At 49.3% G+C, this 22,994-nt stretch overlaps 7 protein-coding genes across 11 annotated transcripts; 4 read left to right on the forward strand and 3 right to left on the reverse strand.

Annotated features, from left to right (window-relative positions):
• Nucleotides 1-7: 7 nt before the first annotated feature.
• FOIG_01986 (uncharacterized protein) lies at nt 8-3,900 on the reverse strand. The gene is made up of 4 exons (XM_031199019.1): nt 3,112-3,900; nt 1,819-3,056; nt 1,539-1,771; nt 8-1,493 (listed from the first exon to the last, which is right to left on the reverse strand). The coding sequence occupies exons 1-4, from the start codon at nt 3,411-3,413 to the stop codon at nt 75-77; spliced, it is 3,192 nt and encodes a 1,063-aa protein (XP_031071056.1). The 5' UTR covers nt 3,414-3,900; the 3' UTR covers nt 8-74.
• A 2,180-nt stretch (nt 3,901-6,080) lies between these two features.
• FOIG_01987 (uncharacterized protein) lies at nt 6,081-8,308 on the reverse strand. Its single transcript, XM_031199020.1, has 2 exons — nt 6,653-8,308; nt 6,081-6,594 (listed from the first exon to the last, which is right to left on the reverse strand). The coding sequence occupies exon 1, from the start codon at nt 7,271-7,273 to the stop codon at nt 6,770-6,772; it is 504 nt and encodes a 167-aa protein (XP_031071057.1). The 5' UTR covers nt 7,274-8,308; the 3' UTR covers nt 6,081-6,594; nt 6,653-6,769.
• Nucleotides 7,362-8,618, forward strand: FOIG_01988 (DnaJ like subfamily C member 9). Its single transcript, XM_031199021.1, has 2 exons — nt 7,362-7,640; nt 7,696-8,618. Exons 1-2 carry the CDS (start codon nt 7,505-7,507, stop codon nt 8,457-8,459), a joined length of 900 nt encoding a protein of 299 aa, XP_031071058.1. The 5' UTR covers nt 7,362-7,504; the 3' UTR covers nt 8,460-8,618.
• A 352-nt stretch (nt 8,619-8,970) lies between these two features.
• Nucleotides 8,971-10,122, forward strand: FOIG_01989 (uncharacterized protein). The gene is made up of 2 exons (XM_031199022.1): nt 8,971-9,221; nt 9,274-10,122. The coding sequence occupies exons 1-2, from the start codon at nt 9,095-9,097 to the stop codon at nt 9,927-9,929; spliced, it is 783 nt and encodes a 260-aa protein (XP_031071059.1). The 5' UTR covers nt 8,971-9,094; the 3' UTR covers nt 9,930-10,122.
• Nucleotides 10,123-10,903: 781 nt separating this feature from the next.
• Nucleotides 10,904-14,941, forward strand: FOIG_01990 (uncharacterized protein). 3 transcript variants are annotated; one of them, XM_031199024.1, is made up of 6 exons: nt 10,904-11,327; nt 11,679-13,213; nt 13,262-13,406; nt 13,457-13,844; nt 13,897-14,321; nt 14,376-14,941. In XM_031199024.1, the coding sequence occupies exons 2-6, from the start codon at nt 12,044-12,046 to the stop codon at nt 14,390-14,392; spliced, it is 2,145 nt and encodes a 714-aa protein (XP_031071061.1). In that variant the 5' UTR covers nt 10,904-11,327; nt 11,679-12,043; the 3' UTR covers nt 14,393-14,941. The 3 variants fall into 3 exon arrangements, with proteins under 3 accessions (XP_031071061.1, XP_031071060.1, XP_031071062.1); XM_031199023.1 differs by having other exon boundaries at nt 11,305-13,213; XM_031199025.1 differs by lacking the exon at nt 10,904-11,327 and having other exon boundaries at nt 11,490-13,213; nt 13,457-14,321.
• Nucleotides 14,942-15,945: 1,004 nt separating this feature from the next.
• Nucleotides 15,946-19,646, forward strand: FOIG_01991 (Ca2+:H+ antiporter). Of its 3 annotated transcripts, none has more exons than XM_031199028.1 (6): nt 15,946-16,992; nt 17,512-17,793; nt 17,849-18,060; nt 18,112-18,342; nt 18,389-18,905; nt 18,958-19,646. In XM_031199028.1, the coding sequence occupies exons 2-6, from the start codon at nt 17,547-17,549 to the stop codon at nt 19,116-19,118; spliced, it is 1,368 nt and encodes a 455-aa protein (XP_031071065.1). In that variant the 5' UTR covers nt 15,946-16,992; nt 17,512-17,546; the 3' UTR covers nt 19,119-19,646. The 3 variants fall into 3 exon arrangements, with proteins under 3 accessions (XP_031071065.1, XP_031071063.1, XP_031071064.1); XM_031199026.1 differs by having other exon boundaries at nt 15,946-16,465; XM_031199027.1 differs by having other exon boundaries at nt 15,946-17,793.
• A 308-nt stretch (nt 19,647-19,954) lies between these two features.
• FOIG_01992 (uncharacterized protein) lies at nt 19,955-22,962 on the reverse strand. Its single transcript, XM_031199029.1, has 3 exons — nt 22,370-22,962; nt 20,295-22,319; nt 19,955-20,235 (listed from the first exon to the last, which is right to left on the reverse strand). The coding sequence occupies exons 1-3, from the start codon at nt 22,814-22,816 to the stop codon at nt 20,053-20,055; spliced, it is 2,655 nt and encodes an 884-aa protein (XP_031071066.1). The 5' UTR covers nt 22,817-22,962; the 3' UTR covers nt 19,955-20,052.
• Nucleotides 22,963-22,994: the final 32 nt, after the last annotated feature.

The following is a 22,994-nucleotide window of genomic DNA, read 5'->3' on the forward strand; positions in this document are numbered from 1 at the left end:
CCCCCCCCCCCCCCCCATAAGCTCACAGGCTTCCAGAAAACAATGTGCGCAAAGGTTCCACGGGACACAGCACATTAGATATAGTACATGGAGTTGATCAGTCTGGGGTGGACTGCCTTGCCCTTAGCGGCTGATCCAGCAGTGATGACGCTCTCCCCGTCGGTCTCCTCGAAGAACTCGGGGCGATGAGCTCGAGCGCGAGTACAGACAATGTCCGCATAGTAGGCGGGAGGGCAAACGCTCACAGCCTTGGTGGCCCGCCCGAACAAATAGCAGAGCTCGTGAGTGAACTTCTCAAGCTCGTTGGCTGCCTCGCTCTTGAACTTGGCTCGGAAGATCTCGTCAAGAAGCACTGTGTAGTGCGCAGGACGGGCAGTGCCCTTGATGCTTGCATGGGCGGTGAGGAAAAAGTCCCAGTAGCGAGCCTCTGTGATACCGCGGTCGACGACCGTGCCGTTTTGGGTATTGTGGTTCTTCTCCATTGCGTTTTCTTCGGAGGTGGGATAGAAGCGAGTCTGGTGTCGCTTGACAGACACAATGATGGAGATTTTCGGAGGCTTGTTCTTCGGGTACTTGCCATTGCACGCAATGCGGATGCGTGGCAATTCTGTGCGAAGAACCTGGGCGAACTGGCCAGTGGACACACCGTCGCGGAAGATGACAATGTTCTCTGGCAACTCCTGTCGGTTGTGCTTTTGCCAAAGCTCAAGGCGGGACTTGAATGCCTCAGTCAAGGTCTCATCAAGCATCTCCTGCTTGGACGACTGCTCCCAGGAGTAGGCTGGCCATTGTCCCATGTCCCGGTCAACAGTTGCCACTAAGCCAACCAAGCTGGGTGCAGCATCGCTCTTGTCGGCAGACATGTTGGTGGGGTGTGTAACGTCGTAGCCAACCACCATTGTCTTGCCCTCTTTGATCAAGCCGACCTCATTGTGAAGTTTGTGGTTGACACCGCCAGTCTTCAGATTCCACTTGAGAGCAACATTCGCGAAATACTGGAGGTTTTCCTTACGCAGCTGAAAACCCTGAACGCAGATGGTATGAATACCATAAGTACAGTCGCCCAAGGTTTTGATCCTGCCATACATTTCCGAATCAGTTGAGTCAAGAATCACAAGAATGATCTCAACTTGGTTGTTCTGGGCCAAAACGAATACCTTTTCGACATCCCGGCTGTTGGCATAGTCGGGTTTCAGCGGAACAGGGTCATTAACGGCGATGTTCATGGTCTTCTTCATGAACTGGGAGAACGCAATAACTGACTGAGATCCCACGGGTTCAGATCTAGGGCTGGACAGGATGTTGATGTAGGTCCATTTCTTGACGGGTTGGCCGGGCTTGACAACCTTGACATCTCTGAGGTTCCAAGCTCCATTGCGCGGGTCGACAGTCTTGGCTTTCTTCTGTTGGTCGAGGTATGCAACTCGAGGCACGGCGAGAACGCGTCCTTGAACCGTGAGGAGTTGTCGACCAACTTGAATGCCGAAATGACCCTAGAGAAGTTAGCATTTCCCACTTCCGAATTTCACAAATCATACCAGTGTGTCATCGTCAAGCCCGAGGGTTTCTCGGGCATCCGTGGTAATCGAGAGAGCGTTGGCATATGGGGTTCGGCAAGCAAAATTCACCATGTCAGTTGACTCGGCACCGGTGAGCTTAGCCTTTACTGACTGCCCAGGCTGGATTTCGAGGAACTCGGCAGGGACAAAGGTAGGCTTTGCGGCAGTGCCAACATTGAAAAGGGGGTAGTTTTTCAGGTTAACGTTGTACTCTAGATCACATGTTAGATCAGTATCGAATGTGGAGGGTGAAACATACTCTGTTTGTAGAAATCCGCGACGGTAATGTACCGGCTGTTACCCTCATCTTCCAGCCAGAAGCTAACATCTCCTGGTCCAACCACAAAATCTGTCCCGTGGCGGAACTTGGGAGTCTTATCGCGACATTGTTTGTTGATGTCGCGGATCGACACCAGGCCATGAATTGCCTTGGATCTTCGAACTTCCTTACTCCCGTATTTGGTCTTTATCCAGACGCGGGTCTTGGGAAGAAATCTGTTGAGCAGTTTCAATTTTCTGGCCATCTCAGGTGACGGAGTTGCGTGAACACCGAACCCGTCAAAGAACGCGGCACAGGGACCATCAATCTTGAAGACACCATGAGTGACATTGACGTTTAAGAGAAGGCGGCCAGTGGCCAAGCGGACGGATTGGAAGTAGCCGCGCGCAGCTTTCAAAGCTCTGAGTCTGCCCAATATCACCTCGTTTCGGCGGCTCTCGCTCCCGAATGCGAAGAAGCGCGAGCTTCCCACAGCGCTGATCTCGTCAAGCTTTGACCGTGGGCCAAAGCCGAAAATGACATTCAGGGCATCAATGACATCAGGGAACTTGGGGTAGGTCATGGCCTGGGAAGGATCGCTGCCGTCATCTGAAGCGCCAGTCTTTGAGTTGACGTATTTGAGCATCTCGTCAACACGAGCCTCTATAGGGCCATTGAAAACAACTTCGAAGACATCTGTCTTTTCGGAGCCTTCTGAAGAGGGCATGTTGAAGCGTATGGTGTTGTTTTGCTCAAGGTTGAGCTTGCGCAACGAGATAAGCTGTGACTTGAACTCAGTCGCAAGGAGCAAGTTCTTGTCCTTCTTGGAGAGTTCATTGAGAGCTTCTTTGATGACAAGGTAGAGCTTACGGCCCTTGACCTCGCGAGGACCAGACTCTCGAGACTTTGCAGGCTTGCCTCCCTTGCCCTTAGTCTTGGGGACGCGCTCCTTTGTCTCTTCCTGTCCTTCGGGAACAATTTCCTTGACAGTCATCGTGTATTTGTAGAGGACGGGAGTTTGAGTTTTGACCTGATAGTAGTTCGTCCAGAGTATGACTGGGGTTCCTTTACTGCCAAAGGCAGGTCGCGGAGGGAACTTTCCGAGGTTCTGTTTATCTTCCATTGACAGGTTGCCCATGTTGGAGGTGAGCTGAGCGACAGATATGGCCTGGCTTCTCACCACTTCATCTTCAAGCTGTGCAATGGTGTCATCTGGTTGGGGAATAGATTTTCCCGTGCTACATAATTTAGTATTGATCAACGACAACACATCGGGTATAAGATAGAACATACGTGAAGACAGCAGGTCCTTCGGGCTGACCACCAAAGCCGCCTCGGCCGCCACGACCACCTCGTGGTCCTCCTCTTCCACGATCGTAACCTCCGCGACCGCCTCTAGGGCCGCTGAAGCCGCCTCGGAAGTCACCACGGCCTCCATCACCACGACCTCTGCCCTGGAAGCCATCGCCTCGTCCTCTTCCACCTCTAGAGTCAGAGAAACCAGAAGGGCCGCCACGGCCACCACCACGGCCATCTTGAGGTCCACCGCCACGGCCTCCGCGGCCTCGCCCACCACGACCACCTCGGTCAGCCATGGCCTTTGAGGTTTGGATAGTCAAGGGCTAGAAGGTAGCAGGATGTAAAGGGCAGCGAGCGATGTGTAGAGAATGTGATGTAGATACTAATAGTCAAAATTGATGAAAAGAATCAAGCTCCAAAAGACTGTCACTTGATGATGATGATGATGAGAGAAGAATGAAGGGTTTTGGTGAGCAGGTATGAGTGTGTGTGAGAGTGTAAGTTTAGGAGGAGGAGGAGTTGGGCATCTTTATGTGAAAGACCCGGAGAGAGGCTCTTCGCCAGTGTGAATCATTGCCAAAGCAGTCACAACCTTGTTTGCTGTGACACAGCCTGGCTCTCTAAGAAGTGACTGATCGACAGAAGGTAAAAGTGGCCTACTCACTGCCTCTACCAAAATGACAAAGAGGCTCTTCGGCAACAGCTGCAGAGGAGTTCAAAGAGGTCGGTTGTAGTCAGGGACTGGCGGGAGAACTAACACGGCAGCTAGAGAGCTCACCCGTTTCTGGTGGAGCAAGCTGAAGCTAACTGACACTGAATAATTGAGGTGGTTCAAGTTCAATTGACAGAGGGCAAACTTGTCAAAGCGAGAGAAAACATGCAAAAAAACGCAAAAGGGAAGAGTTAGGTTTCGCCCTTTCTTTCTCCATGCGCCAGACGTATTTTTTGTAGCCCTTAGAATGGTCGGCCTCCCAAGGTTTCCATGACGTTGTACGTTATGTTTTAGTTCGCTGGGCTAACGAGGCTTTCCACCTGTCATTAACCTTCAATGATAACTGTTTACCCTAGAGAAACTCAATCACGCCCATTTTTTCATTATTGGAAACAAAAGTCACTTGCAGGTACCACACACTCGGAGCTTTTGTTGATGCAGTGCAGAACCCCCCTTTATCAGTTCAGTAATGTTGCAGAGATACATAGCATGTTTGCTTCTTTGAGGTGGACTACCAAGCCACGATATCAAAATCAGCCCTGACCGCCGGTTTCCAATAGCGAAGGCCATCAGCTCAATCTAGCATCATTGTCCCGTTGTCAAATGATAGATCCTCAGAAGCAGTCTGGGCAACCTATCTTTGCTTCTACGGTTGAATGCAGGTCACAATCATAGCAATCCTTGCCTTACAAGTATACACTCTAATATTAACCGTAGCACAGTTGCTGTCGGACAACATTTCCGCGAGCCGTCCCATGCTCAGCCATCACCAAAGAACTTACGATCTGTGCTTGCTCCGTTGGATCTTGGTACGCCTGAAATCAGCAATTCGTCCACACAATTTGCCATATGCGAGACCAACCCTGCGGGCTCGCATAACCAAACATACAACACATGCTAGATGTTTGAGTTTGAGCAATTACAGGCACATCGCATCGCACAAGGGGATTGGCCCACTGAGTACCTCAGGTATTGCTCGCTTTATGCTAAGCCTTTGCTTGGATTGACCTACAACTTGCATAGATGTGCTGTGTAACCTGAACCATATGATGAAACTCAGAACCGAAATGACACTCTTAATCATTCTGTTCAAGACCTCGGAATCTCAGGCTCTGGCAACACTGCCATTCTCAGTAAGAACTTATGTATTGATCACCTTACTCTCGGTATTCTACACTCATTACGGCTGGAGCGATGCTCGGCTTCCCGCATAATTCTAAACTCCAAGCAAAACACACTGGAATCTATCATCATGTTCAACCACAGTTCGATCAATGTAAATAGTTGCCATGCCGTCCATCATGTCAATGCATCTTTCTTCACACCATAGAACCAACAGCCGGGTAGACAAAACAGACTTCAACAAATGAGCTGCCCAGGAAAAGACTCCATTAATCGCCTCAAGACTCTTCTTATGATCCCAGTACATATAGAACAAATCAAGGCACCAGTCATCTCATATTCCAAAAGCCCCAGGAGTGGGAATGGCATTCACCAACCTAAGAAATACCATGTGCACCGGTCAACGCGGCTTCTATATCTGCCCCTGCAGACGCACCCATTGCCCCAAGAAAGGGATAGTTCCTCACAGACTTATCACCCATGGGCATGTATGCAAGATCGAAGTAGATACAATTGCTTGGGACATATGCGAATGGTGGATTGCGAACGGACCTCCGGAACAGGTTCTAAACCGATACCTCAAGCCCAGCTGCCAATATTTCACATGGCACACCCTCCTGGTTCCTACGGCACTCTGTGCTGAGTGCCAAGTTACATGTGTTGAGATCAAAGAGGAGCACGGAAGTAGCGAAAAGAGATCACATAGAAGAGGGAGAGACAAGGGTCGATAGCAGAGGCATCAAGTCTTCGTTTTGGTCAATTCGGCGCACAAGTCCAAGTGTATCTCAGATACGGAAACTTAGAAGAATTTTACACCAAGGACAAAGCCTAGTATGGTCGTCCTGTATTTTTAGCATAAATTTCTCCCCAAGCACATGTGTTGAATTGTATAGAACCCTCCTTTTACATGTGCACGTCAAAGGCAAACGCATTTCACTCACAACCTCTCGCCAAGATCATTTGTCACATTTGGATTTGTAATATAGAAAATGCCTGGATACGAAGCACGAAGAAGCGAAGAAAAGACCCTGCGAGAATCTAGGTGTTCAGCTTCTCACCCCTGAGGAACTACACTGAGAAGATTGGACGGCATGGTTCAGTTCTGTCTTTCGCTCCAGACTTACAAGGGGTTATTGAAAGTTCATACTTGAAATACCTGTATTGAAGAGAGTGGCAATAAATGAATTTCAGCGTTGAAAAGATGGTAATTTGGTAACTAGGTCATGTGAAGACATCATTTGTGCTTCAGTAGCAGGAATATAGTGCATCCAGGGATGAAAATTCACATATATGAGGTCAATATCAAAGACAAAAGATGGAAGCATCTTGTTCAACGTTGCACAGATGGATTAACCGGTGTGCTACGTGGCAACCGCAATCACACCATGGTACATAGGGTCTGCTAGCGGAACTCAACGCTTGCCGATCAGGACAGATCTGTACTATAGTGGCTGGCGTTGAACAGCATAAATCGACTGATGATTGGTGCACCGTATGCAATTCGGCAAATTTGATAGCTGACCTTCTGACTTGATGTATTGACTGATATATGGCAAACTTAGCATACCGGGGAGGACAGCCCTTTAGAGCAGCGTAGCATGTATCAATACTAAGTGCTGAGGATAGAACTAAACTATAGCTTTCTAAGGGAACAAGGTCGATTAGCTTGAGATGCTATGGTAATATAGGGGTGGTACTTGCCATTTCCTTCACCTCATCTCAGATCCAACTGACAAATTTATCCAATATGCCACAAGACCGTCCATTACTCGTTAACGCCCATGAATGAGCAGTTTGATCTCACACGAATAACTTAGTTCATGATTTGATATGCCCTGCAGTCGCAACCTTGAGAATCTCATCCTCCAAGCCTGAGACATGGTGGATCTCAATACCGGCATCTTCGAGCGTTTTGCGACCTGTATTCTCCCCAACAAAAGTCTCGGGCTCCTGAACGCCAACATAGACCTGCTTGATCCATGACTTTTGGCGCAAGACTCTTTCGACGCAGGGGAGTTTGCCACTCAGCCGCTTGAAACAGGGTTCAACAGTGGTGTATAGAGCATGGGGGGTGTTGAAGACATCTGATAGCTTCTCTTCTGTGGTTCCATGCTGCTCAGCCAGCTTCAATAGACATGTCTCTTCTGCATGGGTGTTTCCGGGAAGTTCAAGAGTGTATCCTTCGGCAACGATGGTGTTGTCGCTAAGCCGCACAATTAGAGCTCCTACACGGAAGTTGGTGGGCTTGGGAGGGGAGTTGTTGGCCAGACCCAAGGCGCGCTCCATTGCGGCCTTGTGGTTGCCAGGTTCTATTGTAGCCATATTGATTAATGTGGTGCTTGTAAGGTATGACGAAATGTCTCGATGCGGGAGCTTTGATCCATCTTGAACGGTCGGCGGGTGTAAACTCCGATCACCGAAAGCACTTTAACATTGGACCCACACTTTTCCCGTGAGCGCGTCGCAACGCGTCTCCTACTCCTGCAACAAGCTCGAGCTTAATCGAACTTACACTCCATTACACGATCAACCAAAATCGACGATATCAATACGATGTCGGACCACGAAGATGTGCTGGAGAGCGAACCTCCCACTATTGACCCATATGAGGTTTTGAGCCTCGAGAGGACTGCGACGAGCGATGACATCAAGAAATCTTATCGAAAGGCTGCGCTTAAGAACCACCCAGGTTTGTCAAATCGGTCTCAGCACAGACGAGCAACGCTAACCCTACTGTTCCTCAGATAAGGTGCCACAAGACCAGAAAGATGCTGCGCACGAGAAGTTCCAAGCTATTGCGTTCGCCTACGCCATACTCTCCGACCCCGCCCGTCGCAAACGGTATGACGAGACTGGCTCGACTTCCGAATCGATCGTAGACTCTGAAGGATTCAACTGGAGCGACTACTACCGAGAGCAATATAAAGAGTCTGTGTCGGGCGATGCGATCGAGAAGTTTGCCAAGAAGTACAAAGGCTCTGATGAAGAGAAGGGAGATGTGCTCGATGCGTACGAACATTGCCAAGGCGACATGGATGCGCTGTACGAGAGAGTCATTCTAAGCGACGTTTTGGAGGACGACGAACGTTTCCGTGAGATCATCGACACGGCCATCAAGATCAAGAAAGTGCCCAGCTTCCCGGCCTACACAAAAGAGTCGAAGAAGAAGCGAGAGGGTCGTGTGAAGCAGGCCCGGGCTGAAGCTACGGAGGCTGAAGACTACGCAAAGGAGCTAGGTGTGCACGATAAGCTCTTCGGCGGCGACAAGAAGAGCAAAAAGAAGAAGGGCAAGGGAAATTCAGAGGACGACCTGGCAGCACTGATCCAAAAGAGACAGCAAGATCGCTCAGAGAGTTTCCTGGATCATCTCGCCGAAAAGTATGGTGCCAAAGAGAGCAAGGGCAAAGGCAAGAAGGGCAAGAAGCGGCCTGTTGAAGATGAGCCGTCGGAAGAGGCCTTTCAGGCAGCTGCTTCTCGTCTGAAGGGCTCGAAGAGGTCGAAACGGTAGACTGTAGGTGGATTGCAATATCGGATTGCGGTAATGTGGCTATTGGGTCAAGAATTTTGGTGTTTGGGCGTAGGTTAAGGCAAGGATACACTACTAGGACAAGGAAAGAATTTAGAGACTGAGAAGAATTGAATGATTCATATTAAGCTTGCAAGAATACTACTGAGAGTAGCGTGATCTCTGGCCACTTTTCTTTCGATCAGATGGAAAGTGTCAGTCCTCAGTCAACGAAGGTGGTATAATAATCATGGACATGATTGACAAACAGACATGAAGCAGATTTGTTCTCCTAACGAACCTCGAACCTCATATCTCCAAAGCAAGTTTCCTTGCAAAACTTTTAACCGTTGGTATATTCTATAGCAATACTCACACTTGTTGCGGCAAGTATTCCCAGCAATTCGACGACTTCACTAGTATGCAATGATTCTGTAACGTTGTCACGGGTCAGTCGGTTGTCCACTAAGCTATGGTGGGGCTTCTCAAGCCACCGTCAATATCGCCAGGTCTCACTTCACTTGTTTAACCTGCTCTCAAACGCGTCACCACGACAAGATACGCAAGAGCGCGATACTAAATGGCACTGCTTAATAATGGTTTAGTCTTCATCTGAAGAAGAGTGCTATCATGATGCCATGAGCGAATCCGCCAAGCCCCCAATATATCCTCGATATTGCTTTCATCTCGCGCCAACCGTGAACCAATGGTGCCTCTTTCGTGTAACCGATATCCATGACCTTGGTCAGTACGAAGGGTTTGAAGGTAAGTCTAGGCTGTTGAATATTTCACTATGTTCTAGACTGACGGCTTCCAGGCGAAAACTTCTACTTCTATGGGAATCTGCCCATCAAATGGGTGCGCATAATCGGATTAGTCGTCGCCATTGACGAATTCGCAAGCCGACGTGTGTATACAATAGACGACAGTAGCGGCGCATGCATCGAGTGCATCATTTCCATACCAATCTCTGGTGAAGGTGATAGTCGCGCGACAACAGGAGATGCTGCTCCGAAGAAAGCGGATATTGACCCGCCTCAAAACCCAGACCCATTCCCAAATATTGATGTCGGATGCATTGTCGACATTAAGGGAGGTCTATCTACTTTCAGAGACGAGCGACAACTCACCATTGAGAAGATGATCAAGGTACGAAGCACTGCGCAAGAGGTTACTCTATGGGAAAAAAGGGTCAAATTCAAGTCCGAGGTTCTTGACAAACCATGGGTTCTACGAAACAGTGAAATCCGAAGATGTCGAAAGGAAGCTGAACGGAGTGAAGAGGAAGCGGAGAGGAAACGAAAACGCATCAAAGCAACGGTAGAGCCTCGAGCATCGAAGCAGACATCGAATTCCGCGGGCCATGCTGAACAGCCCATCCGGCAGCAGAAGCCGCACAAAGAAATGCGGCTGGATCTTCGGCAGATTCTTGAGCAGGGTGGAAAAGGCAAATACGATGCGCTAGGATTATGAACTGAGGATTTCCTGATCGCTGGTGTACTTGCTAGGGCATTTTAGCGGGCGTTCATTCTTAGATCTGGGCCAGAATAAACAATAAAAGAGAGTTGCCAAGTAGTGGTTGGCATGGTCAAGCGTATTGTGCCGTGTTCTGGAATGCGATACGCAATCACCGTGATTGATAAAGTGTGCTAGAGGCTAGAGACCCATGGCCTTGGGGTCTTTGAGACACGCCGGAACGGTTTGTCACTAGATCATTGTCTCAGTTTCTAACGAACTCCTCCGTCCTGGTGTTTGGGTAAATGTTACCACAAGTCAAGTGTTGTCTCAACGGCCTCTAACGTAACATACGAAGTCAAGTGATTGTCTCGGTTCAAAATCGAATTGTCTGTTTCATGAATGCAACATCAACGATGAAGCGACTGGAGAAGAGAGTCTGGCCACCGGACAGACGACAAATGACTTCGTATTCATCAGGCGAATATTCGTCAGGCGAAGTCATAGCAAGACTGGTGATGTTCCTGCTGAGAGACAATTTTCTTTAACTCAAGTAATAGCATGAAGGACGGATTATATGCAAAACAATAAAATATTTTAGCTATGAAGCCACTTAGCCATCAACGCTCAAGGCTGACACTTGATTTGGGAACGCAAGCCATGAAAATAAATGAAGGACACAAGTGGCGTCCACTCATAAGGTTGAAAGCTCACCCAAACCACCGTAGCTGAACTCCGAAGCAAATTTGAACCTTTAGTTTGCAAGGTGTGGCGAGCTCAGCCGAAGCCATCCCTTGAATAGTCCTCCAGGCTAACTCGTCGCGAATCGATAGTTCCTGGAACTAGGAGCACCCTGCAGCCCATGCCCAAGTGCGGCGTGCGCTAGGCAATTAACTGGCCCCTCTACTGCAGGCACACGCGGACGCCACAGATGAGCATCTAGGCGATTTCCCCTTTGAGGTGCATCACGACACGCCATGGATCACAAACCCTGTGTGTGAGACTGAGAACATGCGCCGCAGACACTTGATCTGGAATGCGAAAAAGGACCCCGCCACGACTGTTCACGATGCTCTTTCCTGGGCTTCAATGATACCCAAGGGTCAGAAAGAGCGATGGTCCGAGGGAGCACATGGCCAAGCTTATCTGGTATCGGCTTCTGAAGGGGAAAAGATAAAGATGGAATTCCTCCAGCCATTTTCGTTCAACTTCAACCCCATCATCACAACTTCGGAATCCTATCACATTCGCATCCTACGCCATCCTAGAGAATCCAATTTCTTAAATCCTATTACCCATCATCGCTTACGCCATCTTTGCTCGCATCTGCTAGGTCTCGACCACCCGTTGTCAACACTGACCCGCTAGTGCAGCATTTCTTTTGGTGGTCAATTCTAGGCTTGGTCTAGCTTCCAGGTAAGCCACATGCGTTTCTTCGTTTGTGCCGCCGAGACACAGTCCACTTCATTTCATTCTCCGATGTAAGTGCATGCTAGCTCTATCAGTCGTGGTGCCACTGGACTAGTGGTTTTCCGCATTCGATAGCTTCAAGGAAAGGAGCAGACCCTGGAGCGTAGGGCGGCTAGCTATATTATATGAGCCATGGAACCCCTACCCTTCAGCTTGTTCTCCAGCTTCATTCAGCCTCATAAGTCTTATCGAGGTTGTGATCTTCTTGATCAAGGCAGCATCACACTCCTTACTTGCCCATCATGAAGACCCGCACCATCTTGCCCGTATGGCTTCTTTGGCTAACCCAGGGACAAGTCCTAGCCCTGCCCCAAGGCCAAGACGACTCTGCTGATTCCTGGGACAATTCTAACGAAGAGTTCAAGCGAGATATCGAAACGTCTGCTTTCCAGTATTTGACAACCTACGACAAGGAGGATATCATTCCCGTCACCGAAAGCGTCAAAGTCAGTACTAGCAAGGTTGGAACCACTGCGACAGCTCAAGTCCTTCCAACTCTTTCAGACGTTGAGCCTCATACCGAAGGTTTCGTTGTAACGGATCTATACAATCCTCTTCTCACAGAACCCGCCGTCCTGAGCACGTCGATCCCCAGCCCTACAAGTCTGCTTAAACCACTTACGTCTACTACAAGCAACGCTGTACCATCTGGTCTCTCCAAAATGGCTGCTGCTCCCAACATCTTCGCCAACCCCATCGATACGAGTGCTCCTCCATCGATGTTCGAAAGGAAGACTACTCACCCTGTTGCCAAAACGCCCATGGTCACTCAGAACGGCCCTATTGGCACGAACAAGTTTTACTCCAACTTCTACCTTGGTGATCAGAAGAACCCTGTCTATACTTACCCCTACTCACTCACATGGGCGGGCGGCACTGGCCCAGCAGCAAGCTGGGGCATGTCTATCTCTCATATCGAGGCGTCACAACGTACATATGGGGACGTGCAATCTAATGGTGCCGTCGAATTTTACGTCAACCCTGTTGGTATCCAGTCTATGATCATCTCGGCAAAGGAACTTGGCAAGGACACGGTCTTGACTATGGACTCTATTGGCCCTCACTATGCCAAGGCTTACCTCAAGAAGGACAGCAAGTCAGCAGCAACGATCACCTTTCCCCTTTACCAAGGCAGCGTCTTCACGACTGCGTACTTCAGTGGTGGTACACCTTGGATTCAGACTGGCGTCTACTTCAGAACTATGACACAAGTGACAAAAGATCCCAAGTCCAATGTGCGCAAGTACAACTTCGTCCTTGAAGATGGAACCACCTGGCGTCTGTACGCTTACAAGACCAAGGGTGACCCTCTTACCCTCAAGGTCACCAACAACGGTCTTGCTTCCTCGGCCAAGCCATTCTATGGCTTCATCCAAATTGCGAAGGATCCCAAGGTTGGCCAGTCCGAGGCAGTTCTTGACAACGGTTGCGGTATCTATGCCACTGGCATGACAGTCAGCGGCAACACTGTTGGCAAGCAGGGCACTTACAGTTTCACATGGACCAAAGCTGGCCACGCTACCGGAAAGCTTTGGGTCTTTGCTCTTCCTCACCACGTCAGCTCATTCGATGCTACAACCAAGAAGGAGATGAGGACGTACTCGCTCCAGACACCTACCAAGGGTATTGCTACTGCTGTTGGAGGAACCACCTGGACGATGGTCGAGTCTGCGCTGCCCGTCGACATGGGCTTTGCTCCCTGGGATCCAGCGAAAGGTAGCCGTGGTCTGACTGCTAATGCGAAGAAAATCATCGCACCTATTGCCAAGTCCGAGGTCTCGCAAGACATGGACGCGCAGGCTAACACAGACTCGATGTACTTTTCTGGAAAGGTAACTCCCTCGTCAAGCTTCCATGAGAAATATACTAACACAGTGTAGGCTCTGGCAAAGTTTGGTTCCATCATCTATGTCATCAACAACATGCTGGGAGATAAGGCTCTGGCACAGGCTGGCTTACTCAAACTTCAGCAGGCATTTGCCAGATTCGGTTCGAACAAGCAGAGCTACCCTCTTGTCTACGAATGTAAGTCGTTTGTCAAAGCTGGGTTTTACGTTAGCTAATCAGGTGAATAGCCGTCTGGGGCGGAGTCGTTTCATCTGCATCCTATAAGACAGGCCAAGCAGGATCCGACTTTGGAAACACCTACTACAATGATCACCATTTCCATTACGGCTACCACGTCCTCGCTGCCGCCTATATTGGCTCTATGGATAGCAAATGGCTTGCTGCCAACAAAGCCTACGTCAACTCTCTGGTTCGTGATTATGCGAACCCGAGCAGCAGTGACAAGTACTTTCCCATGTGGCGAAGCTTCGATTGGTACCACGGCCACAGTTGGGCTCACGGTCTGACTCCCATGTGGGATGGCAAGGATCAGGAATCGAGTTCCGAGGATATGATGTCTGTTTATGCTCTGAAGATGTGGGGTACAGTGATTAAGGACACTAACATGGTCGCGAGGTAAGTTGGGCAGCCCAGGCAATTTGATCGCAGACAACTGACAACAGAACAGAGCAAACCTCCAGCTTGCCGTCATGTCACGAGCTATGCAAGACTACTACTACTACACCACGTCCAACACCGTGCAGCCTAAGAACTTCATCGGCAACAAGGTCGCGGGTATTCTGTTCGAGAACAAGGTCCACCACACAACATGGTTCAGCGCAGCCATTGAGGCAGTCCAGGGCATTCACATGATTCCTATCCTCCCCGTGTCCAACTTCGCACGAACCGCCACATTCGTTCAGCAGGAATGGGACACTTACTTTAGCAAGGGCCGTGTCGACAAGTTTAACAACCTGTGGAAGGGTATCATCTATGGCAACTATGCAACAGTTCAGCCAAAGACTGCCTGGACTTTCTTCACCCAGTCCAAGTTTGATCCCAACTGGATCGATGGTGGAGCATCAAGGACATGGTATATGGCGTATGCTGCGGGTAAGTCTACAGCAATGAAATGCAAGAGTACAATGGCTGACAATCACGACACAGCTCTGGGCCAGATTTGATGAGAAATAGAAAGTGAGATGGCTGCGTTGCGACCCAAACGTCAGCGTCGGTGCTGAGATAAGCACCTTGTACAAATATTGAACATACCTTACATAGACATGGCGATACCTCTACGGGAACATTTGTTTTGTATAATGGGAATGGGCAGAGAGAACAGCCCTTGAATGTGTTAGGAAATGGGGGAGGAAAGCAAGAAAGACAGTAAGATATTCTCTGACCTCACCCAGATTAGACAGACGGGAGGCAGATGTTAGACCCTAGACAGGGCGCCGTTAGAATTTCATTGGTTACCTTTAAGCCGTTAACGAACGTCGGAGGACGAGGCTTGAAAAGCCCCGAAGTCCGATGAAGTGTGAATACCTTGTATTGATGATACCGGAACTCGGATATCTGGGATCAATCGAACCCACGTGCTGGCACTGAGAAGGTGACTATCTGGCCTGGCTTGATTGGGGCGCAGCCATGACGACCCTTGATGAAGATTTGCGCCAAGGGGAAGTGAGATGTGGATGATCGCCAAGAAACAGGTTGTTAACACCGCCTCGAATTTGACCAAGAAGAGGAAGAGAGTGACAGGTTCGTAGGTGAACAAGTATGGAGGCTACCAAGTGGGAAATGATTATGGGGCAGTTTGAAGTCTGCATATGCCTGAAACATTGAGTGCTACAGACCTTTCTTTTTAATGTGTTTGAGAGGATGATAAACTGGTCACTGTTATCTGACTAAGGTAGTCTGCACACCGATGAGAGGAACACTACATGAGACAAGACATAAGTTGAGAATCGGTGTAACAGTTTTTCTTGCTTAACTTGGAGTTACATATGACGAGTTGTCCATTGGCGTAAATCCCAGCGACACGGCAGCGTCGGACAAGAATGGACAGGACTGAACGGTTGCGCAAGGCGAAACAAAAAAACATGGAATTATGGCGGAGTCTATTATGTCGTAAGCCGATGGACTCCGGCATAAGTTACATGACGTTTGATGTATAAAGCCACTCATAATGAATGTATCTTGCATATCCGTACCTTAGTTATACTATATCTGCCCGCAAAAAAACAGGGGTCCCAAAGATGCCAAGAGGAAGGAGAATTGCGAGGCGTACAACTATTGATGATTTTGGATTAATTCAGAAGGTGCGTTAATTTCGACAATTCCCTTCCTTGACGAGATTTACAATGGCAGAGACAAAAGACAAAGAAAAAGCACTTGCAGATTCAAAGTTTTAAGCTTTTCTGCTCAGCCACCAGCTAATCTAACTTGTTTCTTGGGCCGCTGCGTCGATAGCTGGAATCGGCAGTTTCTCGATGGAGCTTAGAGCGTTGCGCCGAATAATTGAGCATCAGTGACAGGACAACCTGGAGCTCTCCTGGAAAGTGGGGAGCTTGGCAGCTCACTCAATGGGTAGCTCAGTGGTTGATGCCCAGCTTCTTTTGTCAGTGGCCGGATGGGATTGGCTGATGTAACCCTGCCGATCCGCTTAGGAACCCATGTCCTACGTCAACTCGCTCGGCTGCTCTTCCAGGGCCAAGCTAAGCTTTTTTCCTTGCGTAACCAGACCCAGACCCAACCAGACCATAACCAAGGAAGGAGGCCTCCTGGGGCAACGCGGGTTGTTTCTCTTCGTTCCTGCAACACAACCACCACCTTCAAGTCCATCAGCATCAACAGCATCATCACCCGTCGTCTAATTGTTGGAGATTCCCAGGGCTGTGTAGCTTAGATACCTACGCCCGCTTCTTTTTACCCGCCGACGCTATTCTTCCCTTAGACTGTCATACAGTAACGTACACACTCCGTTGAGCGGGGGTGAAAGAAAGACAATTGAAGAGACAGACAGACAACACACTGCCTGCCTGCCTGCCTGCCTGCCTGCCTGCCTGCCTGCCTGCCTCTATTCAAACATTGTCTTTGGATTGGATCGTCATCCGCTTCGTTACTCGTTTCGTTTCGTTCTGTTTCGCTCATTCCAGACCGACTCAATCAATCCCGTGGCCGTTCAACCTTTAAACCGCATACACACTCATCAATCAATCAATTGGCTGTGAGAAAGCTCGACGCAATCATGGTTTGTAAGTAAAATGCCTATCTGCATCTGCATTTGCATCTGCATTTAGCCTTTTCTTTTTGCTCTCCTCGATCATTAAGCATCAAGCAAGCACCTAAGCAACGACGGTTTCCTCAAAGTCTATCTACCTATTCCTCTATCACGCACAAAGTAAACATCCAATGCCCTGGTATCAAAACCAGATCCTCATCTACACATCTTCTAAACCTGCTCCATCTCCATCTCCATATTCCGTCCACATCTCCATCTCATCACCGTCACCATCCCTGCATCTGAGCACAGAGTGCCACACACCAGCCAGAACGAGACAAAGTGCAAGATTAGCTTCTTTCACACGGGGGTCTCAAAGGCGGCGCCACTCACGATATTCTATCCCTGTACGTTATTGCCCTTTACCACTCGGTGCCCACATCGTTTTATCCTTCTTTCAACTTCACTTCTACGTCAATTTCAATTATCTCGGTTCCTACTTCTTTGTACACGGAAACGGATACGGGACTTGTCACCTGGTACAAGTTATCGAGTGAAAGAGTGAGTTTATTCGGGACGCGATAATGCCTAATACGGGCTTTCTTCCCGTCAGCTCGAGTCCACCCGTTCCTGTATCTTCCCCCCATCTCCAAGTCTGTCATTATCGTCCTCCCTCTCTCGGCAAGCGCTGTCAGTTGGACCTAAATGCACTGCCGTGATCGCCATCCTATCTACGCGCCAGCTTCAGACATGATCTTCACTTTGCATCTCTGTGCATGCGCATCAAGGAAGGCGCAGCAGGGTCCGCTCCTTTCCATGTCGAGAACAAACAAGCTCAAAGCACCCGCCCCATGGAGACAAGGCCAAGCGATCTAGGCTCTACAGGCCCAGGTCCAATTGTCAGCCTACCATGCAGCCTACCCCAATCTTCTGAGACTTGCCCTGTTGAGGACTTCTTTGTATTCCGTCGCTTATTGCTTAACAACCGTCGACTCCGCCTTTTGATGCTTTCTCACTACTCATTTATTATATCAAAGACTCATCCGCTGACCATGTCGGTGCCTTGATCACCACCAACAGCTCTTCCATCTTTCAACCTTCAGATCAGACGATCAATGTCTGCCAAACCTCACAACCATACAGCCGACGAGAATAGCCCGCTCCTTAATGGCGGTGCCTCGTCGGCCCTCAATGACACCCTCGGTCACCGCAATGGCAACGGCCATATCAGTCTCAGCCGAGACTCGAGCACCATGACGTTCCTCTTCGACTCGAAGCATACACCTGGTATTGATAACAGCAACATTGCCGTAAGGAGTCTGGCTTACTCCTGGCACATTGCCAAGGTCACCCTTCTCAGCAGTATGTTGGCGCTTCTCGCTGTACGGTCGCATACACAACTGACTTTGTTTAATAGACTATGTCAATTTTCTCCTGGTCATGGTACCTCTTGGTATTGTTGCTGGTAAGATGGGCTGGGGTTCTACTGCCGTTTTTACCATCAACTTCTTCGCTATTATCCCACTCGCTGCTGTGCTGTCGTTTGCGACAGAAGAGTTCTCGATGAAGCTTGGTGAGACTCTTGGTGGACTCCTGAATGCTACCTTCGGAAATGCCGTGGAACTTATTGTATGATGCACCGACCTTCACTTCATATATCACGACTAATCGTTCATTTAGGTCAGCATTGTTGCTCTCCAGCGAAACGAAATTGAGCTCGTCCAGGCCTCTATGCTTGGTAGCATTCTTTCTAACCTTCTTCTGGTCATGGGAATGTGCTTCTTGTTCGGTGGTATCATTCATCGAGGCGAGTCGGGCAATGGCAGAGAGCAGTCCTTCTCTTCAGCTACTGCACAGACAACTTGCTCCCTTATGACACTGTCTTCAGCCTCACTCGTCATTCCCGCTGCTGTATGTCAAATTGAACCCTGCTCAAAAACTCGACTAACTTTTATAGCTCTACGCAGTTCTTGACCAGAGTGGTTCCAAGGAGAAGGCCCAGAGCATCCTCACACTCTCTCGCGGCACTGCCATCATTCTTCTCCTGCTCTACGTCTTATATCTCGTCTTCCAGCTCCGAACACACAGTAACCTTTTCGACGCCGAGAACCAGAACGAGGACGGCGAGGAAGTTGAGCCAGAGGAGCCTACTATTGGACCCATTGCCGCTATTGCCGTCCTCTGTGTCACTACCGTTCTCGTCACTGTCTGTGCCGATTACCTCGTTGACAGCATTGATGATCTTGTCAAGACCTCCGGAATTAGCCGAGGATTCATTGGTTTGATCTTGATTCCCATTGTTGGCAATGCTGCTGAGCACGTCACTGCTGTCGTCGTCGCCCTCCGTGATAAGATGGATCTTGCCATGGGTGTTGCGGTTGGTTCTTCTATCCAGATTGCCCTCCTGGTCACGCCCTTCCTCGTCATTGTTGGCTGGATCATTGGTGCTCCGATGACTCTTCACTTCGAGACTTGTGAGTTTAATCCATTTCCTTTCTGTGTAATATTTACTGACAAACTTCCCAGTCCAAACTGTTGCCTTTGGAGTTTCTGTCCTCGTTGTTACGTATACTGTCCAGGATGGCAAATCCAACTACCTGGAGGGTGCTATGCTTATGGGTCTCTATATTATCATCGCATTGGCTTTCTATGCCACTCCATCCGATGTCTTGGACCCCGGCAACTAAATGCTAGAGTTCCCCTGATGTCTTAATCATCATCAATCAACTAATGTTTTAAACATGTTTTTACTACCAACGAGTGACTTGTCTCATCAAGAAGCTTGTTCTGGATAGCCAGGAATGCCACCGAAAACTGTGGCTTCAACGATCTGCCAAAAGACGACAGTCGGATAATCGAGTCAACTTTCATATTTGTATTACTAAGCGGATGCAGTCCGCTGGACAGGACTGCTTCTTGGGAGCCCCAGACACTCCATCAAACTCTGGAATGAAACAGGGAGAGGAATAGGGAGGTTCAGTCGCATTCGCGAAATTTCATTGCGTCAAAAGAAACGAGGGATAGTAAATGGCCTTGCCGGTCTCTGTGCTTATCGGATTTTTTCTTGCTTATATCATTGGACTGCGAGGTCGGAGATGGAATTCAGGCACGGAAAGGTTGATCGGATAGTTAATCAATATTTTCGCAGATTGATCTCTTCTTTGACAGTCACTGGTGAGGTAGTCGCAATAATGTCGCCAGTCTCTGAAACACTATGATCAAGTGATTTCTTTGAAGGTTACCTGTCAGCGGGAAATCGCCAGATGGACGTTAAACCTATGAGTGAAGCCGTGAGCTGAATGCCAATCCACGAATGCCGAGTGACAAGGAAGATGAACATGAAATTAACTGATCGACACTACAAAGTCTCGTTGAGTGAGATAAGTCGGCGTGGACGAGATGTGTTACTCATTAAATGAGTTGGCGCAATCGACATTCATCACGTATCTGTACAAGATGGCAAGAATGTTGCCATACACCTCAAGCCATCCGATATTTCTTACAAAACCAGGATACAAGACATCACACAGAACACAGCTTCAATTGCAGAGGATGTAGATGAAAGATGCTTTTGATTCTCAAAACGCCAATGTATGTATGTCAGAATATATATCGAAAATTCTAAATAGTAGGTTTGGACATGGGTGCAATAATGCCCTGTTTCATGAGCACACGAGGCTTGGTGCTGTCCTGGAAGGTCTCCTTCGTCTGCCACTCTGGTCCAACAGGTAGACGCAGGGAGCGCTCGTACTGTTGGCGGGACTCGAAGGGGTGAGGGAGCTGAGATGCGAGATAACGGTCGTTCTGGAAGTTGTTAGCATGTGCATGTTGTATAGACGAGGAGTGAAAGTGAGCTTGTTTACCTTTTTGATGCGCTTCTCGTTGATAATGACCTTGTCCAGCTTGGCATCCTTGCGATCCTTCTTTTTGATACCATCAACCTTTGTTAAGAAACGGCCCTGGTGACGCTTCTTCTCCTTGGCGCTCACGCCATCACCAACCCATGATCCCCAACCGGGGAGTGTGTTATCGATGACCTTGTCGTCCTCTTCCTCAGCGATAGCTGTCTTTTCATCCTCAAAGTCACCGACCACGTCCTCGCCGGCAAAGGCACGAGCAACCATTTCTTGATCGCGAATCGCCATAGGTAGATGCAGGTCTGTTTCAGATTCGACGTCTGAAGCATCCTCTGTAGTCTGTGTTTTTGACTTGGATTTGGACTTGCTAGGCTTGGAGGCGACAAGGACGTTGGATGTGAGGTCGAGATCACCAATGTTTGTGTGAGACTGGCCCTTCTTCTTACGGCGTGTCTCGCCGCGGGACCATGCGCCTGTGGTTCCTGAAGCGGCAGGTTCGGAGAGGGATGTAATGTTGGGAATAGCAGGGTTGATGCCAGCGCCGTTGGTGGTTATTATGACATCGTCGTCATCATCATCATCATCGGCATCCTCAGATTTGCGCTTCTTAGACACCTTGGTTGACTTCTCGAGAGCAGGTTTGAACGGCTGGCCATCTGCAGCACCATATTGACGTCGGCCCACTTCCTCCAGCTCATCAGCATCACCATCAAACTCCTCACCATCAAGCTCTCGTCGGATCTGCTTGATGAGAGCATCGTTCGCCTCCTTCTTAGCGGCCTCGGCCTTTTGCATGAATTTCATGCCCATTAGACCCTTCTGAGGTTCATCCTCTTCTTCCTCAAGAGCCGCCAGCTGTCGACGCAGGGAGGCGTCGCCACCATCAGAGTCACTATCTGATTCAGACGAATCGTCAGAGCCGCCAGCACGACCCTCCTTTCTCCTTCGAAGCTCCTCGTCCTTACGCGCCATCTCAGTCAGACCAGCGCGGAAGTCGTCGTCCCATACGGCCCGCTTTGTCTTGGAGCCGATCTTGGCCCACTTGCTCTCCTTGTGTCGCTGGCCAACACGCTCCAGCGCTCGTCGACGATCTTGCGCTTCACGCTCTGCTTCAGAGTCAATCTCGCCGGCCTCTTCCATAGCCTCCTTTGTAGCCATTTCATCGCGTTCACGCTGCTTTCTGTGCACACGGTGGTATGCCTTGCTCTTGATCTTCTTGATGCGCTTGGCTCGCTTAGCCTCTCGAGAGTTGAGCTCGCGTTCCATACGCTTGCGTGCAAGAGCTTCCTTGCGGGTGAGCTCATTGCCCTCTTCATCATAGTCCTTCTCCTTTGGCTTTTTTGGCTTTTCCATTGTGAGACCGCTCTGCTCCATGATGGACATAATAGCAGACTCAAGCTCGTTGCTAGGTTTTGACACATTAAGAGGCTGTATCTCGGTAGTATCGAGACCGGCAGTCGCTGAGTTCTGAGGCAGAGGAAACATAAGATGCTCAGCTCTTCGGTTTTGCTTAACGGTGTCGTTCCATCGATCCAGGGTTTCATTGGTCTTTTCGTAGGCTGCACTTCGATCAAGTTGGTCTTGCTGTCTCCTTGCCAAAGGCACAGCCAGCTTCTTGGAAGCACCGGGACGCTTCTCCTTCTCCTCTTTGCTCATCAGCTTCATAGATTTCTTTACGTTGACGTCGTTGATGCCCGTCATTCCTAAATCAGCAAGGCTAATCTTGGCTTTTGACTTAGGCTTATCGTCCTCATCGTCCTTTTGACCTCCATATCCTTTGATCATGCCTTGAAGGGCCTCGAGCTTCTCCGGACTGGCTTCCTCATCGTCACTCTCATCATCGTCACTTTCGTCATCTTCTTCCGATTCGTCGGATGCATCGTCTTCAGACTCTGACGATCCGGAGTGATCTTTCTGCACGGGTTCATCGTCTGACTCCTCGAATTGGTCCAGAGCTGTTGCTAGATCGATAGCATCTGCGCCGAGTGTTTCACCCTCATCGTCTTGGGAATCGTCCTCTGAGTCATCGTCCTTTTGGGTGTTAGACTACTATCAGCTGTTCGAAAACAGAACACACTTACCTCACGCTGTGTTGTTTTGCTGCCGCGGAACGTGTAACCCTCGAACTTGTCTTCATCACTGTCGCCAAACGCATCGTCGCTCTCAATCTCCGAGTCCTCGTCATCCTCTCTTAGACCTCCCAGTCGCCATTCGTTTCCTTCACTATCGCTTCCATCATCGGCATCGTCGTTTGTTGGCCGACTAGGTCTCTTGACCTTCTTTCTCTGCGGCTCCTCCTCTTCCTCTTCCTCATCGTCCTCTTCTTCGTCGCGACCATGCTTTCGCTCGATTTCAGCGTCTAATTCTCGTGCTCGAGGCGTTCGCTTCTGTCTCGGCGCAAAGTTCTCCTGTGCGATACCGAATGCATCGAGCGCATTCTTCTGTGATCTTGCCTTGGACTTTTTGTTGCCGGCCTTGGCTTTGGGGGCTGCGACAAGGGGTCGCCCGTGAGCCTGTCTTCCGCCCATCGTTATTCCCAAGTGCTGGTATCCAATTTATCGAGTTATGGGCGTTGCGCGGACCGGCGTGAAATGGTTGAATGGCGTCGACACAGCTTTCAGAGCAACACTTTTTTCCAACTTTTCTGCCGTGTAAAAAAGTTTGGCGGTGAGATGACCCTTGGCGGGGCACTATACGTACCCATGC

Source organism: Fusarium odoratissimum (genome assembly GCF_000260195.1).
Source record: "Fusarium odoratissimum NRRL 54006 unplaced genomic scaffold supercont1.2, whole genome shotgun sequence".
NCBI lineage: Eukaryota > Fungi > Ascomycota > Sordariomycetes > Hypocreales > Nectriaceae > Fusarium > Fusarium odoratissimum.